The following is a 25,102-nucleotide window of genomic DNA, read 5'->3' on the forward strand; positions in this document are numbered from 1 at the left end:
AAAATTAAGAAAGAAAAACCAACAGTCTACTTCCTTAAAAAGAAACAAAATAAGGAAATGTCAACCAAGCACACTTGCCAACCACGCTGTTAATAAAAATAGGGATGGAAGAAAGTTAAAAGATAGTTGAATAGGCTGTATAACTTATCTTCACTATGCTCGCGTTGAATGTTGAAGATGACAATATTAGAGTAAGATCCAAAATTGTCTTGAACTTGATGCAGCAGATGATGTTGAAAGAAGATTAAAAAAAAATTGTAGGTTTTTGAATCTTGAATCTTGAAAATAGCCGTGGGTTCAGCTGTGTAGAGTCCTCGTCGCAAAAAATATGTTATAATCTCAATAAATCCTGGATCTAGGTAATGATTCAAAAGAGTTTAATGTTGAGAAACAGGTCTACACAGCTCATCATCTGCCAGCAGTCTTCAACAGTCTCAGTTGACATCAAACATTGGAATAATAACATTCTAATAGCAGTGACATCACAAGCCCATTTAACACAGGCTCTACATGTAATCTCAACGAGTACAGCTTAACATATGTAGAGTTGTTTAACAAATTAACACAGCGAACCTAGAATATAACAGATAACTACCAGTACACACACATCTTGGCTCCTTAACATGACTGGGAGAGGGGAAGATGTTTTCCAAGATGAAGTGGATGCAGTTCTTGGCTGTCTTCCGAGTAGTTAATGTGACAGGCATCAGGGTGTACCAGTCACCTTGACATTGGTGGATGTCCATCACTATGTCTGATGAGCCCAACCTGAATGTGTGTGTAGACTCTTTCTTTTGCCTGAGACACAAAGTGTGCTCTCACATGTGAATGGTGGTGGAGTTTCTGCTTACCAGCCTACCTCAACAACAAACTCAGCTTCTACACCCCCAGCAGCGAGCTCCGCTCAGCCAGCCTCGCCCTCGCCACTGTCCCCCGCACCCAACGAACGACCGCCGGTGGCAGATCCTTCTCCTTCCTCGCCGCCAAGACCTGGAACACCCTCCCCACCCACCTACGGCAGACCCTAGACCTGCTCACGTTCAGAAAACTCCTCAAGATCTGGCTCTTCGAGCAGTAGCAGCACCCCCTCCCCCATAGCCTTGAGACCCTTACGGGTAAGTAGCGCGCTCTATAAATTCAATGATTGATGGATTGACTAATAGGCATCTCTCGTAGTTAAGAACACCACCCCAACAACTAACTTACGTCCATGGGACAATCCAGGAGAATCAAAAACATTGATATCCTGTGTAGTGTTGTGAATTCCCTTCCACTGGATCTTTCCAGCAGGGGTCATCAAAAGTAAAACAATGTTTGTGTGTTTCTTTTGATTGTATTAGAAAGAATTAGCCTCACTTAATGCCACTCTTAAGTTATGCAGAAAAATAATACTTTCCATTTACATTTAACAACAATGAGCATTTAAAGTTTTATTTTGTATCTTGCATTTGGAGGTTTATGAAATGTATTATACAAATATTTAAATGGGATGGTGTCATTGTTCTGAGAAAGGGGGTCCATGTTAAGGTACTAAAACATAGAATTAGGTTAGGTTAGCTCACATAAGTGTAGCTCGGGCCCATTTAGGTCAAGTGTGATATTTAAAGAGCAGAACATTTACATCCAAAGAGTTTATTGATTTTAGAGCCTACAAAGGTCACTGCTAACCAGACATTTTTAAGCGGTCTGAGATGATTTGAAATTAGTCAATGCTGGAGAGTGCGTAATCTCCAGAACTCTGACCTAGGCAGACATAGAGTAAGTAATTTAAAGTGGTCTATGGAATATAGGGATGACCAGGAAGCTATGGTGCATATTTACATTTTCCAAGTACCTGAAAGGTACTCAAAATGTGGAACTCCAGAGGTCAGCATTACCACCCTCAACTGTTACTTCAGTTTTAAGTACATTGATATAGTTCCATAACTGCAAGGCGGATATCTTTGCTTTTCAGGCTGAAAAACAGAATATTTTCCTGTGCTTTCTGAAACCAAAATGACTTGTTTCATATGGATCCGAACTCTGCTTTAATGATAGGGGAAGTGATGCTCTTTACTTTTACAATCTAGCTCCAACTTTGGTATGGAGTGAACTTCCCTCCATAATGATCACTGGGTTTTCATTTCCTTTGGTCGGGAAGCACATTATGTCCTTTGAGCATTTCTAACAGTCTTACCCATCTTATTTGCATATTTATTCCTTCTCTCAAAATGTATGTAAGTCTTGATGGCATCCAATATGTAACAATATCTTTGTGCACAGGTCTCTCACGTGAGTGGCTCAGAGCAGGGTGGATTTGTGACACAATCCCGACTCCATGCAGAATGAATACCTGTAGTGTATGCCCTTTGTGCTTAAAGAAGAAAGTGCAACCTTCTACTAAGTTATATGATGTCTGTGTGAACTTTCCTGTGATGCTATGGAACTATTTCATTTCTGCAAGACATCTTTATCATGAATGTTTGTGCATTCCACCGGTTTCCTTGAATTTCTGCAAGTCAGTCTTTTGAAGTAACCTCTCCTTTCTCTCTGATTACAGTGATTCTTCCTACATCCAAGCAGTCTGTGATCTCTCATACCTGGTGCACAAAAGAGTTCACTACCTTTCTTACCACAATGATCTGATTTACTACCTCAGCCCACAAGGCTACCGCTTTCGTAGAGGCTGCAGAATAGCCCGCCTCCATACAGGTAACTGTAATGCACTTTATCACATTTGACATGTACATGTTTTGTCCATGGTTCTGTGATTCTGATATTAAAATTAACTGTGTTATCGACCATTGCAGATATTGAAGATATTACTTCAAAGACAAAAAATACAATAGTCACTGATAGTCGTACTTCTTGAACTTGCACCTGGATTATATACATAGATTTCTTGGCTAGTTCTTTCAATATTCCGAAAGGTTTACTTTGGAAACCTTGAAAACTCATCTGAATCCTTCTAACTTCATCAATCTCAGTGCACTGTTTTCAATATCTTCTTTTACAAAAGGGTGCACATCTAAGTAATGCCTCCTTTCTACCACCTTACAAACCCTTTTTGACTCCCTACACCAGATTTACTTTAAGTCCCAGCAGTGGCAATAAAACAAAATTCCTCAAAGCCTTGGACTCTGAAACACTCATCCACACCTAAACCATTCTGACCCTAATTAACAAGCATCACCCAAGCCTCTAAGACCATTTTAAAGACTTTAGTTAATCCTGTAAAAATCTCCACAGAGGACGGGCTTGTTTCCAGAATAGTTCTCACTGCGTCTGCTCCGTAGATGACTTTGCATGGTCTTTGAAAAAACAGGATAAAGACTGGTGCACAACTCAAGCAATACAAGTAAATCCAGTAAATCAACAACACTTGCCACCATCAGGCCTGACATCCAGCACACAGGTGAGAAGCCTTCTGCTCATTAGTGATCTGTTTGCAGCATTAAACCAAATTGTGTGCAATTTCTAGTACACAAAATACAGAATCTAATCCAGAATCAAAGAACAGAATCCACGATTTTGCAGGCACTGAAGATGTCTAATAAAATTGTTAATGCATCTTCCACTAGAGAAAATCATTTTCCTTTTTTTACCACTTAGCAGTAACATGTAACACCACCAAGGCTGTCCTCCCACAAAGGTTACCGGCCAACAATAATGTCACTCTTCAGAAAACAACTCACGTCAAATCCTACACTGATGACACAAAGATCTACTTCAAAATGACCAACCTCCTAAGCTTCTCCTCTCGATGGCTGAATGCAATATTTGAAGCAGCTTCTTCACATTCGGAGATTCAATGACACAACAATCTTCATCATGACACCATCTGAAATCAAAATAAAATATCTGATTATATCCATGCTTTTAACCTGGATAGTAACTCCTTCAAAGCCACTAAGTTGCTCAAATTGTTGGTACCAAGCAGAAAACAAAATTTGTCTTCTTTAGAGTAGGGAGTTGCACATATTCAAAAAAGATTGTTTTTATACATACTCAGACTGCCGTGTTTTTGTTGCAATTTGCTCTCTTTTAAAACATTTCATTAACTGGCTAATCAAATGCTACTGAGAAAATAACAGTGAAGGAAAACAGACTAATAGAATGTATCGGGCTACAACGAATAGGATAATAAGTAAGAAAATGAGAACCAGGCTTTATCCTAACCATGCAGAAGATGCTGGGAGAAATGACAGAGAGAATGGAAAGCCAGATGTTATATCTCCATAACGGAGAAGTAGTGAAGCTGTTTTACAAAAACTTATTTTTTTACACCTAAACCTTCATGAATCAGAGCTCAAATTCAAAGCAGGTACATTCTTGTTTGAAAACATCTGCAGATTCAAAGTGTCTTTGGAAGTTGATTCTCAAAACATTCTACAGCTCACAAAGGGTGATGAAAACTGAATTAGTTCAGAATGTCTTGAATTGTTTGCATGTGGTGGCTACTGATCCCAGATGACAAGGTGGGGTGATCTGATTCTAAAACAAAGGACTCCAGCAAGTGGTTCTGTTTCTTTACTATCTTCCATTCTTGTGCACTGACATTCGACTGAAGTGAGGCTGCAGATCTGATTCACGACGGGCAATCCTCCATTCGAGGTGGCTTAGATTTGCTTTTTCTGCTAGAACTGCAGATTAGCAGAACTGTTTTTTACACTGTATCCACACAGCAGCAGGTCAAGACAGCTACTGTGTTGGAGAAACTTCTTTAGAGGGTTCCTATGGCACCCATATGTCATGATCTGCAGCCCATGCTCACCTGTATATGCCTGGCACAGAGTTGTGCTTCCTTCCGTGTCCCACATGTCTTCGAGCTTTCGCTGCTGAGGAAGTCAGTAGTATTTTCCATGTGGGTGTTGCTTGGTGTGAGGCTAAGTGGCTGTGACGCTTGCACCTTTAGAAACACCCAGGTGAAGTTAAAACAATCTACATGTTTTAGAGCACAAAAGGACTATCAGAAGCTTGCAATGATGGTGGCCGTCTTAACTGTATAGAGAAGATGTTCCTCATGATTCTTGCTAGCATTAAAGTTACCACAGTCTGAATTTTGTTGCCTGGAGATTAAAACGTGTTTCCTTTGATCTGGAGTTATCAAAGGCCCAATGGATACAAATAAATATTTGGGATGAACTAGAGATCAAGAATGCTGAGTTCGATTTGCACACTTATATTAGCGTCTTCCCTTTAAGGATCGTGAACTGTATTGCTCTTGTTATTCCTCAAAACGAAATAAGGAATTGCCGGCAGTGGTAATGTGAATGTACATAGCTAGGACCAAATACACAACTTTAAATTTTGTTGCTGAGTATTAGGTTGGTACATGGAGAATTTTTCACATCACAGACCTAATTTGCAAATCACTAAAGGTAGCTACCTACATAGGAACGTGTGTTCGATCTCCGTACCAAAGACCTGATCTGAGAGCTCTTGCTTTTATTCTCTGAAGGGCTCGATAATTCAGTGGTCCCGTAAAAATTGCCTGAATGGAGGAAGATAGAAGGCCTAGAAGTCTTTCTAGTTCTCTTAGGGAGAGATTTTCTTGTTTCAATACATGTCTTATCTCCTTTCTTATTTTGGCAATCTTCTTGGGAGGGAGAAGGAGAAGACATTCTGTTGTGTCTCCTGTGAAGCCCAGGAACTCCATCTTCTTTGAGGGGACTAGAATGGATTTTTCCCCCGTTTATGATAAAACCCAGATTATCTAAGAGGTCTATAACTGTCTTCAGATCTTTGATGATTTGAGCATAGTCTTGAGAAAGAATCAGGATGTTGTCTAAGTAAATGATGAGACAAATCCCTTTTTCTCTTAGACATGAGGCAACTGCTCTCATTACCTTGGTGAAACACCATGGGGCAGAAGAGAGGCCGAAGGGAAGAGCCTGAAATTGAAAGAGATGGTTTTTCCAAATGTACTGAAGAAAGGGTTGGTGTTCCTTTGTCATGGGAATTGTAAAGTAGGCGTCCTTCAGATCTAATTTGACGAGCCAGTCTCCTTCTAGTAAGAGGTCTCTGAGAAGATGGATGCCCTCCATCTTGAAATGACGGTAGACAAGGAATTTGTTGAGTTCCATGAGATTTATAACTGGTCTCCAACCCTTGTCTTTCTTTTCCACAAGGAAGAGAGTACTTATGAATGTCATAAATTCCATGGGTACCTATAGAATTGCTCCTTTTTTTTTTTTTTTAGCATTGAGGAAATTTCTTCTTCTATGATTTTTTTCTTGATCTAGTGTAAGTACTGTATTGGAGTTTGGGTGAAATCTATACAAAAACCTTGAACGGTGTTCAGAACCCAGGGATCTTGTGTGATAATTTTCCAATTGTGGTAAACGAATCTTAGTCTGCCACCCACTTTTGGATTCAAAGAAAGGGAAGGGGAAGGAGTACTCACTTTGAGGGGTGGAGTCGGCAGGTGCTCGTCGATTAAAGCGGCCGAAAGACTGCCCCCTTCTTCCAGCCCTTACAAAAAAGGTTGCTGTTGTAGTTAAAAACTTTTTTTATGTTTTGATGCGCTCTATCTAAAGCGGTAAAGGTTGATACGTATTAAATCTTCTCCAAAAAGTAAACCTTTTGGATTAATGGAGGTTTCTTTTTTAGCCATATCGATTAATTTTGGACTTATTTTATTGAGGACTACTCTTCTTCTTTCACAATTAAGTCCTGCGTTGGCATTTCCTAAGAGAACAAGTGTTCTTTGGCTCCATCCTCGAATGGAGTGTGTGTCAAGAGGGGAACCATTAAGGTAACTCTCCTCAGCTGCGTCGAATATTTTAGTAAGTGGACCTAGGATGTCGTGTAACTTTATCTTGGCAGAGCTTAAGCGACCTTTTCAAGCCTTTGCGTGGGTCTCTTCCTAATTTAAAAAGATAAGTAATTAGTTCCGGATCAAGGTTAGGAGTTTGACAGACTTTACCTTCAATTGAAGGTCTCGTGCATTCTGCCCTCAAAAGATTGCGAGTTTCCCTTTCTAAAGGGTTCCTAATCCATTTAGATATGAATTTAGAAACGTGCTCATGTGGAGTCCACTCTGAGCTTCTAGGATGTTTAATGTTAAAAGGGGAGAACATTTCTTCCCCTAAACGGTCCAAGATACTATCTTTAGAAGATGAAGGACCATTGTCGTCATTCAAGAGAAAGGAATCAATATCTTGATCGTCCTCAACTAGGTCAAGAATATATTCGTCAGGAAATTCTGAGCCATCAATATCACTTGGATCATTATCTAGAGCACTTTGGTGAATTGTGCCGCGAGGGACACCCATCAAATTTGTGCCGCTAAGGGCACCTTTCAGATTTGTGCCGCGAGGGACACCCATCAAATTTGTGCCGCTAAGGACACCTTTCAGATTTGTGCCGCGAGGGACACCTGAGGCAAATGAGGTGTGAGGACCTCCTGTAAAATTTGAGGTGCTAGGACCTCCCGTGCTCTCTGGGGTATAATCAATATTATTACTTTTTTTATGCCTCTTACCCCTTTTTTCTGTGAGATCAATAATCTCTGCTATGTCCAAGTCCGATAGGTCATCATTATCATGGATCGAGGATCTCTTAGATGGCATAACTTGGGAGAGAGTAGAAAACATGCATGATCTCATCTCATTGTGGATAAGTTTTTTGATGGCACCATTATTAAAATCAGATTCAACAGTAATACTGGGAATTGAATCAGAATCTGACTCAGACATATTTTGAATTAAAAAAGAAATATATAAGAATGTCTGAAGCTTATATAGAATTCTTAACCTTTCTCTATAAACTTTCTGTATATGTCCAGCCTTTTTTTTTTTATTTTATATATGTTTATAGTAATCTTTTCAATACATATATATATATATTTTTTTTTAATATTACCTTCAAATTAGTTTGTAAATATCAATGGGAGGGAGGCGAGGGTAACACGGATAAATAATTAGATAAATTCACAAAGCGTCGTCCCTCACAAGGTTTTGACAAAGTCTAAGGTATTGGGCACAATTATGAACCTCTGGGAGATTGTTCTGAAAATAAAAGCGGGTCAGTGTGTCTTTTGAATAATTCGCGCGCGAGAGGAAAGAATTATAACTTTAAAATAAAGACAACTACAGGAAAGGAAAGCGGAAGCCAACCTCCGTAAATTGGAGGTTGGGGGTCCGGGTATAAGGAGTAAAAAGGTGTTACTCTACCTTATAAGATGGTATGTAAAACAGGTACATTGTATATATATATATATATATAAATATTACTCCTGTAGGGATTAAGGGGTTAATCAGTATATAGTAACAAATATAGATTAATAATAAAATACAAGTCTTAAACATGAAATTACAATATTATAAAGAGCTAAGTAAGGAGGTGACTTATCTTGCTTGGAGCCGCATTTAAAAGAGGTATGCATAATGTTAGCCTCCGTGTCTTTAATGAAATCCAGATTCTCTGGTCATGTTAATAGGAGAATCGCAATTTTGTTGCTGAGTATTAGGTTGGTACATGGAGAATTTTTCACATCACAGACCTAATTTGCAAATCACTAAAGGTAGCTACCTACATAGGAACGTGTGTTCTAAAATTTAAGTATTTAAATGGTCTATATTTTATGACATTTGTTATTTTTAAAAAAACTCATTTTTTGTTTTAGAACAAAATGTTTCTTAATACATGATTTAAAATGACACCTGATTAATGTTATCTGGGATGTATATACTTCTGTTGATGAACTATATTATTACTTTACTCAGGCTCTCACTTCATTCTCAACATTGGACTGGCCAATTGTATTTCATTCTGAATGTGTCCCTCACAAATATTGGATGTGCTATAATATTCCTCCTTTTATGTCACTGCTTTTATGTGACATTTCTGTCCTTCTTCAATGTCAGTGAATGTTTGCTCCACTATAATCCTACTTGACTGTTTTTATGTGCCATTGTGATCCTTATATAGCGTCTGTTGGACTTCGCCTTTTTTGCAGGGTCATCCCTGAACTTTTTGCCTTTCTACAGTAGTTTTTTCTGACATGTTGTTGGCTGTTTTATGACTCTGGGCACTTTACTACTGCTGATTAGTGCTAAAGTGCATATGCTCTCCCTATTGTAAATTGATGTATGGATTAGTGACTTCATGATTGGTTAGTTTGGTTTACTTGTCAGACCCTAGTACATTGCACTGAGTGTGCCCAGGGCTTGTAAATCCAATGCTGCTGGTGGGCTTGCAGCACTGGTTGTGCCACCCACAGCAGCAGCCTGTAAAATATGTCTCAGGTCTGCCATTGCAGAGCCTGTGTGCAGTCTGGTACTGCCATGTTGACTGGGCAAGTGCACCCACTTGCCAGTCCCTTAACCTTCCCTTTTCTGCATATTAGTCACCCCTATGGTAGGCCCAAGGGCAGGGTGCATTGTAGGTAAAAGGTAGGACATGCCCTGGTGTGTGTGGCATGTCCTAATAGCGAATTTCAACCATTTTAGTTTTTCACTATTGCAAGGTTACCTGTTCCCCATTGGCCAGAATGGGCAGTTTGATTATTACATCTCATAATCCTAACTGACTCAGGGACCTAGTTAGAAATTTGATTTTAGTATGCCTGAACTCAGAATGATAAAATACATCTTTTAGTAAAGTTGGTTTTAACATTCTGTGTTTGAAAGTAGGTATTTTCTTGCCTAACTATCCAAACCTGCCTCTGCTAGCTTGTATATTCCTTGTCTGGAGTTTGAGTGACAGGAGCTGCGGGATTCCAGGAGACAGGGTGAGTCAGCACAGGGCGGAATAGAGCTATCTGCATGTAGATGGGTGGGAGGAGTGCACCTGGGACCTGAATAGGGATGTCCCTGCCTCTGACAATGCTGGCTCCAACTCCTGTGGTGCTTCTGATGTGTCTGGCCCCCACTGTCAAAGGAAATAAGGAGACTTGTCAACAAAGTGCTCCAGGACTGCACAGAACTGATTTGGACTGGGTACAGGACCCTCTGCCTTCAGAGGACAAAGGATTTGCTAGTATAAATATTGGGACCCGGACCCAAGAACCTTAGATCACTTTTGGGAAGCAAGGAGAACCTTTGCTGAGGAGAGGAACCAGACAAACTGTGGAGGAGACTATTCCTAAGCTGAATGCTGTTTGGGGGATTGGCCTGCAGTGGTTGCCTGACTGCCAAACAAAGGAGAAAGGACTTTGTGCTACTTTCCAATCAACTTGTAAAGGATCTCCAATGGCTTGAGATAGAACTTGACTCCTGCTGAAGTCTCAGGGACAACAGACTTCACCAACCAGCTCCCCTGCCTTCCTGTGCTGGGAATTGAAGTGCCTGCTGTTGAGCTGGGCCTTCTGAGAGACTGTGTGTCGCTGGGAGCTGGAAGCGAGACTCAAGACTAACCCTGGGCGTTGTTTGCGTAGTAGCGTTACGCATAGCTACTCAAAGTGCACATCGTACTACACACGATACGCGTAGCTACGCGAACTGCGTAGTGCGGTAGGATAATGCTGTTCGCACTGATTGCACAGTGCCGGATGCTTGTCCGCACTGTGCAAACGGCATCTTGCACAGTGCAAGCGTTCGTTTTCTGCCGCTCAAGTAGATTTGTACTCGAGCAGCAGCTTTCTCAACGTGGACTTATAGTTTCTCATTGTAAGCGGTTGCGAGCATACGCAACCAATAGCAATGAGAAACCTGACCTCGCGCGTTGAGAATCTCACCTGGAGGTTTATTTTCCACGCTCACGATCGGCAACTTTATGTTGCTGATCGCGAACGAGGAAAAAGTCTCGCCGGGATGTTGATTTTGCTCGCTCGTGGACGCAAACTTGACTTGAGGATCGCGCGCAATCAAAAAATGCCAGCTACGCCACTTGTTTTTTCACTGTGCCACGTGCGATTCGCGTAGTAGTGCAAACTACGCATGCTCCGCAAGCATAGCGTAGTACTACGCCTAGGGTTACTGAAGACGAAGAAGCGTGTTGCCGCCGCAGCCGTTGTTGTCGCATCACCGGAGAAAAGTGTTGCTGTCGCAGCAGATGCCGTCGCTTCACCGGAGAAGCATGCTGCCGCTGGCGCCATCGTACATCTGAAGCACCTCGCACCACCGGAGAAGAGTGTCACCATCACAGCAGACGCCGAAGTGTGTCGCATGGACTGTCGCAGCTCAGAAGAATGGTTGAGTCGCTGCCTGTTGGCGTGCACGCATCATTGTTGCATCAAGAAGAAGACGCCATTTTGTTTCATTGCACCGGATCTTCATCACATCACGGCACTGCTGGTCACAACGCCATGGAAGCGAAGTGAGAAACCAACCCACGCGGAGAAGAACCGATGCATCCCTTACGCAGCAGTAGGGACCCGATCCATCACTTGCGTGTAAGGAACCAAGGCATCACCTTCCCTGCAACACTTTTGTTGTATAGTGTTACGCATCCAAAGGTTCATTGAACTCAAAGTGTCGCATATTACATCTAAAGAGAATTAAGCTATTTCTACCATGTTTGAAGTACAGTATTGTGGATTTTTGTCGTTGGTGGTCTTGTGTCAAGTCTATATAAAAATACTTATTTTTGTACTACAACTTTTGTGGTGTCCATCTGTAGTGTTGTCACTGAGTTACTGTATGTGTTCACAAATGCTTTACACGCTGCCTCTGAGATAAGTCTGCCGGCTCATGCCAAGCTACCAAGGGGGTGAACAGGGTTTGTTTTAGGAGTGTACCCTCTTACCCTGACTAGACGCAAGGGTCCCTATTTGGTCAAAGGTACCTGCCTCTGCCAACTAATCTAAGTGAATCCAACAGCGTCCCTTATATACACAACAGCAGTCTCCTTAAGATAAGTGTGTACTACTGCTCAGGGTCTGGACAGCTACCATTGGCAAAGCCAATAGGTCTGACTTTAATATTCTAATCCATGCAAGTATCAAGGATGCAAGTAGGGGAGAGGAGTTGGCTTAACGGCTCTGACGGTCGACCTCGAATCTGGGGAACCGGGTTCGAGTCTCAGCAATGACGCTGCACATCCTGTGATTCTGGGCAAATCACTTAATCTCCTTGTGCCTAACAAAAATTAATGTGTGCTCATGAAACGCAACTGGTGCTATGTAAAGCGCTCTGATACCTGACAAGTTCGTGCTATATAAACTTTGTACATTTTTTTTTAAAGAATCATTTGTGGATTACAATACTTTGCCCACGACAACACATTAAAGCAAGACTTATTAGATTTGCTAATGGTTTTACCACAGTCTCAGCCTCACAGTTTTTAGAGAGGGATTCCTGTAGTACACAAACTGCTCTTACACATGGACAAAATGAGATAATGAAAATCCTTCTTTGCATATGTTAGTTGTGCTCCACCACATAGACTACACATGACGATCTTTAAAGAACACTAGTGTCCCTTAACTATGACTCACTCCCATTTATTTTTTTTCAAATCAAGAAAGATTAAAAACAAAAAGTGGGGAGAGAGGGCAGAGTTCTTAAACTAATTGTCACAGGGCCCGGTTCACAGAATGAACTTAAGACTCAATCCTAAATTTACTACTATTTTGGTATTCACAGAATGCACCTACTACTTTTGGCATTCACAGAAGTTAGGATTTTGTCTTAAATTTGTCTTAAGACAAACTTAAGACAGACTTAAGACAGACTTAAGACAAAATCCTTACTTCTGTGAATACCAAAAGTAGTAAGTTCATTCTGTGAATACCAAAAGTAGTAAGTGCATTCTGTGAATACCAAAATAGTAGTAAGTTTAGGATTGAGTCTTAAGTTCATTCTGTGAATCGGGCCCTCAATGTCTTGAAAGAGTGCATGAGAATACTCACCCAATAAAATTGAAATAGAACAAATTATATTTGGCAATAGCACACCTTAATTCCAATTTATTGTATCATATGAAATATTCTTCATATAAAGCCTTTGTTACAAGTGAGCTAATCGGCTTTCACCCACTGGATAAGGATAAGGCCCCTTATAAAGTGCCTTGCCCGAAATGCATTGGGCTTGCTACTAAATGTTATCTATAAAGATGTCTAATGACTACGATGTAATATGGCATTAGCATTACTCATGTTAAGGATTTATATGAAGAATAATTCATATGAAGAATAATTCCCTATGATACAATAAATTGGAAGTTCAACATCCAATTAGATTAAAGTTTGACCTTTATTAAGATTCCATCAAGGGGGTGCAATTTGGGGGACGTTTTTGCCGACTGTGAAAACGCTTATGTTGTGCAATAATCACATAGTGTCCTACTTGATCTTTCAACCAGTCCCAGCTTTGTATTCAAGACCAGTTTGAGTGATGAGATTTTTAATCTAAATGCACAATCCCATATCCCCTCTTAGAGGAGGAGAACCGCCTTCATCATCTTGACTCTTTGTATAGGGTAGACACAATTATGGTGTAGCATTGGCCACTGCCTAAACATAGCCTGGATCTTCTGTACAGCTTTTTGAACACCTTCATATCTGGGCCTGAGTGGGCACTGCTGCCTTTGCTGATTGGAGAACCTGGAGCTTAAACTTGCCTCCATGCCCCTAAAATTCCCTGCCAACTCTTATTGCGTATTTTGACTGCAGGGAGGTCGCAGGTAGACTAGGGAGACCAGATTAGACTAGGCAGTCCAGAGTCATATACAGATCCCCTTAAAAACCTCTCTACCCCTCATCAGTGCCTGCTAGAGTATGACCTGTGAAGACTCCCATTCTTTTTAATTTTCCGTTATTCTATAACTTTGTTGTTGTGGTCTTGGCCCATTTCTTTCATAATTGTTCCAACGTTTTCCATCAATTAATGATTGTGAAGAGCATATACCATGCATATCCAGGAGACCTGGTTTATCTACTATTGTGTATTGTATTACAACTTGTTGTTAAACGTGGTTTATGTACTTTCTACTATTTATATTACAATTTGTGCTGTTAATATATTTTTATTTTCAGAGATATTAATAATATTGTTTTCTCATACTAGTCTGGTAGGACATTCAGATGGTTAGTGAAGATATAATAATTGTGCTGTACTGTACCTACACTTGTTACCTTCACCACTTGCCTTAAGCTAAGGCTTTGAATGTTCATCTGCATCTACCTGAAGATTGAAGGAGGTATGACAAGGATATCTCTCTGTCGCAGGCAGGTCCCCAGAATACACGTTAATTGTGACCTCAAGCATTCTTACTTTCAATTTATTGTGTATGGTAGACCCTCATCAATAGTTCGCCTTGAGAAAAAGGCTGATGTTACATGAATACTCAAGTTTAGGGGTCATCTTCTTATATATTTCCTGATTTCAGTTGACTCTATTCCTTTTGATGCTACACGAGTTACAGGATTGTGGTAAAAGAAGGCGCAAGAGAATACAACAAATGCAGAGTGTGTAATAGATGTATAGATAGTTTTGGTAACTTTGCAAGTATTTTTGTAGCATGCTATGTCAAGGAAGATTGTTCCAAAAACTCAATCCCGTTGCAATGAAACTCTGAACTTCCTTAGAGCGAAGATGAATTTTTGAGCTCCTTTCTAAAAAAGGTCTTTAGTATTTTTGTTTTTTTTATAAGTATTAGATGGACAGCAGCATGCATTTTGCCAAACAGGCGGCCCTGATGACCATTATCTGCCCCACTATGAATCTCACAATATGCATAGATTAATGGACGCAAGATAAAAAAACAGCTCATAAGGTAAATATATTAAACGTTCATACCAGGATAAGGCCTCTTGTTTGAGAATAATTATATCAAGTGTATAGCTTGATTGCCCAAACATGATAAAGCATAAATGTTTCTGAGCAGTAATTATGATTGGGGGGGTCAACAAATCAGTAGACTCTAGGTAAGCAACACATCTGGAGAATGCAGATGTAATTCCATCATGCTGGAGGCATGGGAACATAGTCCGCTTTAGCGCTAGTGGCGCCCAGTGCCCAATCTATGTTGGCCTACCCAAAAACCTGCTCCTTCACAAATTCCCACACTACCACGCTCCACCAGTGCCCCTCATCTCTCCATAGCCCCTCTCTTGCATGCATTTATTTTGCTTTAGATCTCATTGGGCTACTCAAATCAGTGTAGGGTGTTAGAGCACTTTACATCACAGAAACAGTATACAGAGACAATGAATCATAAGTGTTTAAATCAATTTATAGGAAATGTTGCATAAAACAACGAGCATTACAGTCAGATGTTACCAATATAAGTAGGCAGAATGCTTTAAGAGTGTTACATCTGGAGAAGTACAAACTCAGGATTTGAAACGTACCACAGTGGATGGCTTTACTAATAGGAGAGTATTTGTACATGTGACAGGGAACCAAAAAAATGTTCCAATGCAGGGCCAACTCTAGGGCGGTGCGATTAGTGCAGACACACCTGGCGCTGACCTTGTGGTCAGTGGCCGTGTTTAGAAATACATTTTTACAGACTTTCTTAACTTGATAAGGATAGAAGAGATTTGTTGTTGTGTAGAAAGTTGCATTGGTCTAGGGGGGGATTATTCGTATACTTTTGTCAAACTGATAATTTTTTACTAGTGCTCCTGACATATTGCGAACCATCGTACATGGATGCTACTTGGCTGTAGCCTCTATTTGACAATGAGGTAGTCTCACTAAACTAATTCTGTTCTACTGTCTTACTCTCCCTACTGGGCAATCCTGCACACTCCATTTATGTCAAAAGTCGAGTTAAAGATAATGCTTATTTTTATAGTACTCTGTTTGCTGTAGAACATAACACCAGTTTTTTCATGTAAATTGAAAGCAAACTGTTATTTTCATTGGCAGATAAAGTGATTCAACAGAGAAAAGATTTGCTGAAAACTGAAAAGGAATTGGAGAAAATCCAACAGAAAAGACATTTAGACTTTCTGGATATTCTTCTTTGTGCCAAGGTATGGGTTCACTTATAATCATGTTTATTTTTACATAGCTCTCTGCATATTTGTTTGTTGTGACACAGTAGTGATATAGATGGTTTTGTGGATTATGGCCAATGTCTAATAGATAAACTTAGAAATAAGGAGGGAAGAGTAGGATTCATGTGTGAAGTACATCACATCACAAGAAGCCCCATCAGTTTACACAAATTAGCACCTCTGTGGGGTTGCGACTCTCCCTATTATTTAGATGTATGGGCCTGAGAACCCAACCAGTGGCATGTTCTTTAGGACAGGATGTTTTAGTGTTCGTCCTTAATCAGATGTCCAGATTCTACAAATAGGACCAGTGATTTGTTCTTTACTGATATTAACTACCTCCTGGTCAGTCTGTGCATCTTCATGAACATCACCATCCCCCTTCTGTTACGATGGTCTTCTCTTGTGTTAGACAGTGGTTAGGTTGGCTTAAGACCTAAAATGTGTCTAGGTGGGCCACTGTGCAATAGCGTTTATTTGATTGTGTCACCTAGTGTATCGCTAAAGAAACTGTCATGTTTTGACCAAATTGTTATGGCTGGCCAACATGTTTCACTGCCATGAATTTTTCACAATTTCTTCAGGGCCTGAAGACTACAATCTGCTTAAAGTATCCAACAACCTTTAGAAAGAAAGAAAATTAGGGCTATCAGAACATGCTTTAAAATTACTTACCTCCTCTTCATATATGTGACCTAACATAAGCATAATCGCACTGTTGAGATTGCATACTAGTGCATTTCGGCTTAACCTTGTGTTTTTTTCTGGGCATATTAAAGTTTACTTAGATGTAAACCAGAGTTTGTTGCAGGCAATTCTGTTAATATATGCAGGTTCTTAACACTTTCCTCATTTCGTGATGAGGTAGATTGGAATTGATTGGTCAACAGAATGTAGGGGCATATTATCAAGAACGGCATTAAAATTATCGCCGCTTTAGAACATGGGCTTCTATGGGAATTCACAAGGGCATATTATCAAGCCCATTATTGCCGCCTTAGTGGCAGTTTCCTGCCGCTAAAGCTGCGATAATTTTAACGCCGTTCTTGATAATATGCCCCGTATTTCCCAGATTATATAGTCCCTTCCCTGCCAGGTGTCTCAGTTATTTGAACCCCTAAGCAACGTCAGTGTTCTTGCTGTTTAGTAGCTATTTTTAGTTTTTCCATCAATGTTTTCAAATTGTTTACCAAAATATATTTTAAAATTGATCATTTAAAATTATGCTTGTTCTTTAGTATTCCACATTTTTTTAACGATCTGCATCTCTCATCTGGCACTGTTATTCTTTCTACCTATACAAGAGAGGGTGCATAGACAGGTATTATTCTAGTTGGTCAATATTGCTCCAATTTCCCAGTGAAAAGATTGTGAGATGACAACTTTGAAACCTTGTATTTTCCATCACTGGAGACTCTTCAGCTGGAGCAGGCCAAAAGAAACTGCAGGTGTATCTGTTCTTGTTTATGGTACTTGGCTTCTGTTGTTAGGCGGTTTCTAACCTGTAAAACCCCCAATTTTTGTTTGCTTGTGGATATCTGTCTTTTGGACTTCTGTGAGTTCTGTGTTAAAATGGATTGAATCTGTAACCTTCAGTGGTGCCAACTTTTGAATAAGACGTGATTTACATCTGAAGTGAGAGCTGAATTTAAATGTAGTAACAGGATTGTCGGCCCACATGCAAAGCAAGGCTTCCTTACACACAAGAAGAATATATATTTATGTACCAAATATATAAAAACAGTATAAATTGCACATTTAAAATGATCAGAAATCGTACTATTAAAAAAAGAATAAAAAAGATAAAAATTCCGCATTCTTCTTGTAATTATCAAAAAATGAGGGAAGTGAGAATTTCTGCAGAGGGCTTGTGCAGAGTAAGACGTCTGACTGGGTCAGCCTGACATCTGTACCCAGGTTGCTCTGCCACAAATGACACCCAGACTACATTGGCTGTGGTGTAATACAACCTTATAATTATACTGGGAATCCAAACAGAATTGTCCCCTTTTGTCTCGGGCAGAAATGTGCATCTGTAATGTTTTAATTGGTTTACACTTTGATTAAAGTGTGCCTAAAATGCAACTTTTTATTGTCATTCGGTCGAAAATGCAGTGACTTGTCCTTTCCAATCATTTACTGAGTCACACACGTTTCTTAAGAGTGCACGCATATTAAGAGTGTGATTTACTCTTAATGAGATCGATAAAGAACTCATACTCTGAGCATATTTCCTTCAGCCACCCTTAATGGGATTCAGGCTTTGAGATGCGTTGCTGGGAGAGTTTTGGACTCTCCTGCACAGCTTCCAGCTCGAAGCTCCCTAGACCCATCCTGGAAAGATTAGATGTCTCCTGGCAGAGAATCAGAGGTGTGTTGAAATATCTATGAACTGATTAGCAGCATTTCCCTGTCAAACAACTTCAGGATGTTCAAACACGGGACAAAGGGAGAAAAGTCAGACTTCGACCACCAGTTACCAGATTGGGTTCCTTTGAAGCTTTGGCGGGGGATGAAACCTATCCTGAGTGGGAAGATCCTCGCTTGGAGGAGTGATGTGCTGCAATTGTCCTCTAAGCTCCCATTCTTCTCCTTCCTACAATGCTTTGCAAAGAGTTGGGCAATCGGGTCTGATCCCTGGAAGTTCCAGCTGGGATTGTAGAGGTGATGGAGTATCACTGAATGGGTATCCAGAAAATCCCCCACCTTCATTTTGAAACACCTGGAGAGGGAATAACAATTGAGAAGCTGAGAAGCAAGAGAGGAGGATGGACTAGTACAGATGAATCCTGCCTGGAGTGGTGTGGAGGACCACACTCTGGACTTGTGGCTCTGGACTTTTGTGGGCTCTGCCGTTGAAATTAGTGGTATTCGCGCCTTGACTCTCTCTTATTACCAGTTGAGGGTGGACTTGCTGGGGACTCTGAAGATAGGAAGCCCAGATGGACTTTTTCGGGATGGGCCTTTTAGTTCCCCAGGAGTTGGTAGTAAGGGCTCCTATTTGATTTATCAGCACTTTGCAAGTGGCTAATGGCCTGGGTTCCTGGGGAGTGCAGATAGAAAATGGTCTTTTGTGAGGGCCATGGGGTGCTGCTGACAAAAAGTCCCAGTTCAAGAAAACACTAGGACTGAGCAGGACAGCAGACCTGGCCCCTACACCCAGCTGAGGAGGATACAGCTGCACCTGAGGCTGTAGAAAGGCAGCATATAGTATTAGCTAACATCTGTGAATTAAAGGCTCCACAAGAGCTCTCCTGGTGGCTGGGCCATAATCCCTATCTGAATTGGTCAATTATTGCTCAAGGAACCAGAGATGCAAGGTGCTGCTCAATCGTGGCTTTCTTTCTGCTGCCACACGCAAGCTGAATGTCAGAGGCACATACTGTTTTGAAGAAACCCAAATTAGTTCAACTACCCCCACAGCCCTCCCAGGAGCACATGTGTCACTCAAGCACAATAGTATTTTCTGAAAGTTGTCTTGAGTTTAAAGGTGGGAGCTGTCCCCTAATTCATGACTCCCGGAAAACCCCTTAGCCTGGCCTGATGATCCTCTGAGAAGCCAGTGCTCATTGAGCACCAGGCGATCCAGGGCACTGACCATATCCTGTCTACAATCCCCATGTCTACTGACAGCAACACAGGCTGGTAGGCGAGGAGGAACAACACATTTTAGTGATTAGCACTGAGGTAGGAAATGCTGAGGTAGCCGGAAGAGCTGGACTGAACTTTGGAAGTCTGGTACCCTTGCAATGTCCCGTATAGTATGAGTGAGAGTGACTAATGCAGACAGGGAAACGTGCTTATTGACCGCATTCTGCAGTGAATGCAACAACAAAAGCTGTGAAATGTAAATAGTGAATATACCTCATTATCATGCAGTCTTTTTCCCCGCAGAGAATTACAACGCGGGTGTTACAATGACCGTGTTGTAATTCCGCATACCATTACCCCGCAAGTCGTAACAACAACTTGCGGAGGAGTGCGCTGGATGTTGGAATAGTATAATTTACTATTCCAACTCCAGTCTGTGCGGACAGTAGGGAAGGTGTTGGATTTTAAATCCAACACTTTCTCCCCCATGCGCAAGTCATTGTTCCGACTTGCGGAGTAATGGTATGCTGAATTACAACGCGATCGTTGTAACGACCGTGTTGTAATTGCATGCGGGGAAAAAGTTTTGTGGTAAACATTGTTTACGGTAAATAGTTATTGGCTGCAGCAGAATCAAAGGAATGCCTTGGACGAAGGCGCGGCCCTTAATGCTGAAGGACTATCGAATTGAGAATTACACAGTTGAGGTCCACCAACTTTCAAGGCTTTTGTCACCTTGTCTGTCATAGAGGTAATGTGAGGATTTTCAATTTGTGTTTTATTTAGGTCTCAGAGTCCAGAAGGAACAAGGAAGGCAATTTGATCTGTTAAATAGTCTGGTAGCATGGTTATGTATTGTCTTCCAAAAAGCAGAGAGTAGAATGAACAATGCTCACTGAACTTTACAATGCATATTTTTTATGATTATCACTCTTCATTTTAATGGGCATCACCAGAGATCATCTATTAACCTTTTGTAATGCTATGAAATTTACCATAATGAACAGATGTCACATATGCCGTATGTAAGCTCTTTGTTGATAAGAGGTTATAAAGTGAGTATGATGTTATAAACATCTTGTAGTACGTTTGTTTGTGGATATACTATTAAATTCCAAATCCTAAGTTTGTAGTTCATTTCTGAACATCTTAAGGTAAGGATGTGCAGAAGCTTTTCACTTTATTCAGAAGGCATAAGGTAGGGGTTGATGGGGAAGTGAGTTGTAGCGAAGCTTTTAAGAATCATAAAATAAAATTTCTGGTGTTAGACCTGTCAGCCTTAGGGAGGACTTCCCCCAAACATTCTTTCTTACTCATCCTGTTTTTGCTGAGTTCGTTATTGTTGGCCATTGGACTGATAGGACTGTGCGCTTTACCACAGATAACCAGTGCTAAATTGCTTGTACTCTCTCCTTTAAACATGGTGAAATTGGCCTACATCCAATTAGCACATTTAATTTACTCGCAAAGCGGTAAAGTGGTACTACATGTGCCCAGGGCCTGTAAATTAAATGCTACTGGTGGACCCGCAGGTGTGATTGTGCAACTTAAGTAAATTGCAATTGCAGCCTATCTCTGCAGTTCAAAACAGCCATTTGGACCTGGAAAAATAAGCTGTTACCATGTCCAAAACATTTGTTTTGATACATATAAGTTACCCCCAGGGTAGGAATGGGTGCAGTCTGCTTAAAACTTTGGCCATGTACTTTTACCTTCTACATGTCTTTGTAGTGAAAAGCTCTTAAATCCATTTTTACTAAGGCTTGCATCTCCCATAGGATAACATTGGGTTATCCTATTACATTTAAAAAAGTGATAACCATCAATTGGTAGCATGTAGGATAGATGAGTTTGGTCTCTAAAGCAATGTAATTTAAAACTCTCTTTAGTGGTAAAGTTGGATTTTAAGTAACAATTTTGAAAATCCACTTTTAGAAAGTTGCCATTTTCTTGTCCTAACCATTTGGTGCCTGTATCCTGGGTCCCGTGACTAGGTGTAGCTGGCAGTTTTTATGTATTGCTCCCAGACAGTAAAACTGAAGGGATATAGGTCTCAGCAGGATCGGCCATCTCTGTCAGGATGAGGGGGAGGAGCTTTTACATACCACAGTTGCACATCACAAAAGCTCTGCCTCAGCACACTCACAAAGGTTTTCACACTAGTTTTTTGTGTCCCCAGACAAGCTTGGGCCAGGAAATTCGAGACACCTCTGAAGGGGGCCTAGAAGTTTCTTCCACTTCAATGTGTGCATCAATTGTAAATATTGGACACTCGGATACAACTCTTCAGGTCACTTCTGGACCTGCAGACGCTGCCAGGAAGGACTCCCCAGCTGTGGAGTCTGCCCCACCGGCGTGCGTTTCTGCCCAAGACCTTCTGTTTTGCTCCAAGACTCTTCTGCTGCTGTGAGCTGCCCTTCTGAGTCGAGGCTGCCTGTGTATACCCATAACTCTAGGAAATCTCCAAGGGTCAGTTGGCTGGCCCCCTGTTCATGCCAGAGGGACATAACCAGCTTCTTCAATGTCAACATATCTCCCCACAAAGAGATGCAGTGCACAGCAGCCCGCCGCCAACTCTGATCATAAAATGAACCCTTACTCTAACACTAACATTTGCCCATGCCAACAACCTAACCATGGGCCATATGTAGGTAAAAGTGAAATTCCGAATTCTTAACAACAAATTATCCTGATTCGGTATTAAGAATTCTGAATTTCCAATGTAGGTAAAAAATCTGTATTTTTTACTGAATCGGTAAAAATCGGAAAAAACAATTCCGATCTGTATTACCGAATCTGTATTACCGAATCAGTAAATACCGAATCGGTATTTCAAAATAACAGCAATTGAGGAATCAGCCAATCCTGTGCATCCACCCCACCTCCCAATCAGGAAGTGGCCACACCCATGCAGGTGCACTGAATCAGAACCTTCTGGAGAGGCAGGGAGTGCAGAGGAGAACACAGGAGCAACTGTGAGAACTTTTCCTGAAAAAAACTGCATAATGGCCAACAAACAGACAGAAAAAGAAGGTGCTGAAAGGAAAAGAAAGATAAAATTCAGCGAAAGGGAGCTGCAGGTCCTGATTGAGGAGGTGGTCAAACAACACACAAAGCTGTTTGGGAAACAGTCCTTGCAAGTGGCAGAATCAGAGAAAAGGAAAATATGGCTTGGAATACAGGCACATGTGAATGCGGTTCGAGTGACCCCCCAAGAAATTGAGGTACTAAAAAAAAGGTGGTACGATGTCAGGAGCCGCACAAAGAAGAAGATTGCTGAGAGGAAAAAACAAGCCAGCCTGACAGGAGGAGGAAGAAACAGGGCACCTGTACAGACTGCACTGGAACAGCTGATGGAGTCCACCATTGAGCCTGACAGCATCAGCGGAATCGGGGATGCAGACAGCTCAGCCAGAGCTGCCAACAAACAAGGTAAGAAGCATGCACACTAATCTGCGCCCCACTCCCTAACCCCATTCTCCAATGAGGCAGTGTGAATCCCACTCCAGTACAGGTTTTACTAAACACCAGCAATGCATTATGGGAGATGTAGTCAGTGTAACACCTATCATGACAGTCATCCCACTGAACACAAAGGCATGTGACACACATCAGTGATAAGCAAGAGGATGACAGAAAGATAAATTGGCAGAAATGAAAATGTATTATTAGTACGTAGTGCTGTCAGACTAGTGAGCTAATGTACAATTTGTGTCCACAGGCGAGACATCGTGCAGGTCTGCACATGACAAGGCAGGAAGGGCACCCCGGAAGGAGAGATCAGAGGAGGCCATTGCAAGTGCGAGGGAACACCACACCACTACCACCGGCATCACCACCCCTGCCTGCATCACCACCACTGCCAGCATCACCACCATTGCCAGCATCACCAGCAGCGTCACCACTGGCAGTGACAAGACCCAGGAGGCATGCAGTTGCCAGACTCCAAGAGATGGTGTTGCCCTTGGAAGACAGCAGGGGTGGTGAAATGTCGACAGTGCCAGTGGATGGCAATAATGCAGGATCTCTGTCCACCACAGAGAGATCACACAGAGGTGCCAGACGCCGCAGGGCTAGGGAACCCTGTCCACCTTTACAGGGTGAGGAGCATGATGTGTTTGCAGGGCTGGAGGCGAACATGGTAAAGGTTCAGCACCTGCAAGGGAAAGCAATACAATCTGTACAGCAACAGATGAGACACCTGAATGCAAACATGCAGAACATTGAGAAGGGCATCAGCTCAATGACCACATCGCTGGCTGAGGGCATGAAGGAAATGGCTGAGGGCATGAGGGACATGTCCCAGTCAGTGATGCTCATGTGCAGCAAGCTTGATGAGGACAGGATGGCATGGCGCACAGAGAGGCAGAAGATGGAGAATCATACAAAGGCGGTGAACCGCCTCTCCACTGCCACTTCTCTGCTCTGCAGGCGCTCCATGGCCATGCTGGAAGGGATGGCACACGCAGCCGTGATGTTTCAAGGGGGCTTGTTAAAGTTACTACTGCACTTGAAGTGCTCCTAACTACTCAGGCTGCCAATACTGGTAAAGGTGATGTGGGGGACAGTGAGTAGACGACAAATCGCAGCAGTATAACACCCCCTGCAACTGAGACCAGGAGGAGCAGCAGACGTCATGGGGCTAGCACTGGATCGATTGCCAGTGACGACAGTCTGCTAAGGGAATCCAGCAGTGTTGTGCGTGTCCGTAGGCGTAAATGCACGCCACACTTTGTGCACTTATCTGGGTGACTTAACCCATGACATCCTCGTAGGGTGGTTACAAATAGGACTGGCAAGTTGAGCCCTTCGTGTAGTGGCGTAGTGCCAAAATATTAAACTACGTCATTCAAATGCAACAACTGTCTGTGTCTCCTTACTTACTAAAAAATAGTTGCATGTGATCTCAGCCCGTCTTTGTCTCCCATCTGGTGCTGGCGCCACTCCTGCTGCGTTGGGCTCTGGCTGTGCAAATTCATCATCATCGTCCTCAGAGTCAGTTAATTCAACTTCCGTACATTTCTTAGTGGCAATTTGTGCAGCATAGCACAAGTTGCGCTGATTTTGCAGCAGATGATGGGTGAGTACTGACGTGTGCCTCCACTTTTGTGGAGGCAGCGGCACCTGCTTTTCAATAGTCCAAACGTGCACTCAACAATGTTGCGTGTTGATTTGTGTGCCACATTGTATTGTCTCTCACTTGGGGTTGATGGGTTTAGGTAAGGAGTGAGGATGAATGACCGCACAGCATAAGCGATATCACCTAGGTGAGAAAGAGAGTGTCCTTAATTACAAACACCAACACATTCATCTACAGTATACATCAGGGTGTGTCACAGTGATTTACCTAGCAGGTATCCTTCTCCAAATTCTCCCGCAGCCAGGCATGTAGATCCCAGTGTTCTGGAAAATGTTTGAGTCGTGGGTGCTCCCTGGAAATTTGGCCACAATATCACTGATTAAGTTGGCTGCATCGCAGATTACCTGCACATTTATGGAGTGGGTGGATATTGGGTTTCTGTAGATATACTCAGTGGCTGCAGGTGGGCAGCTTGGAATGTGTGTCCCATCAATGCACCCTATAACATGCAGGAACTGTGCCATTTGGTAAAAGTCTGTCTTGGTTTTCAGCAGTTCCGC

General features: G+C 41.8%; 1 protein-coding gene across 1 annotated transcript in view; it reads left to right on the top strand.

The window, feature by feature from the left end:
• LOC144799978 (cytochrome P450 4B1-like) overlaps positions 1-25,102 on the top strand; it is a 549,397-nt gene that overhangs the window by 230,090 nt on the left and 294,205 nt on the right. The window contains exons 6-7 of the mRNA XM_078671637.1: positions 2,540-2,691; positions 15,741-15,847. Coding sequence (XP_078527763.1) covers positions 2,540-2,691; positions 15,741-15,847 — 259 coding nt within the window. The remainder of the gene's footprint in view (positions 1-2,539; positions 2,692-15,740; positions 15,848-25,102) is intronic.

The sequence above is a fragment of the Lissotriton helveticus genome, chromosome 1_2 (genome assembly GCF_964261635.1).
Source record: "Lissotriton helveticus chromosome 1_2, aLisHel1.1, whole genome shotgun sequence".
Lineage (NCBI taxonomy): Eukaryota > Metazoa > Chordata > Amphibia > Caudata > Salamandridae > Lissotriton > Lissotriton helveticus.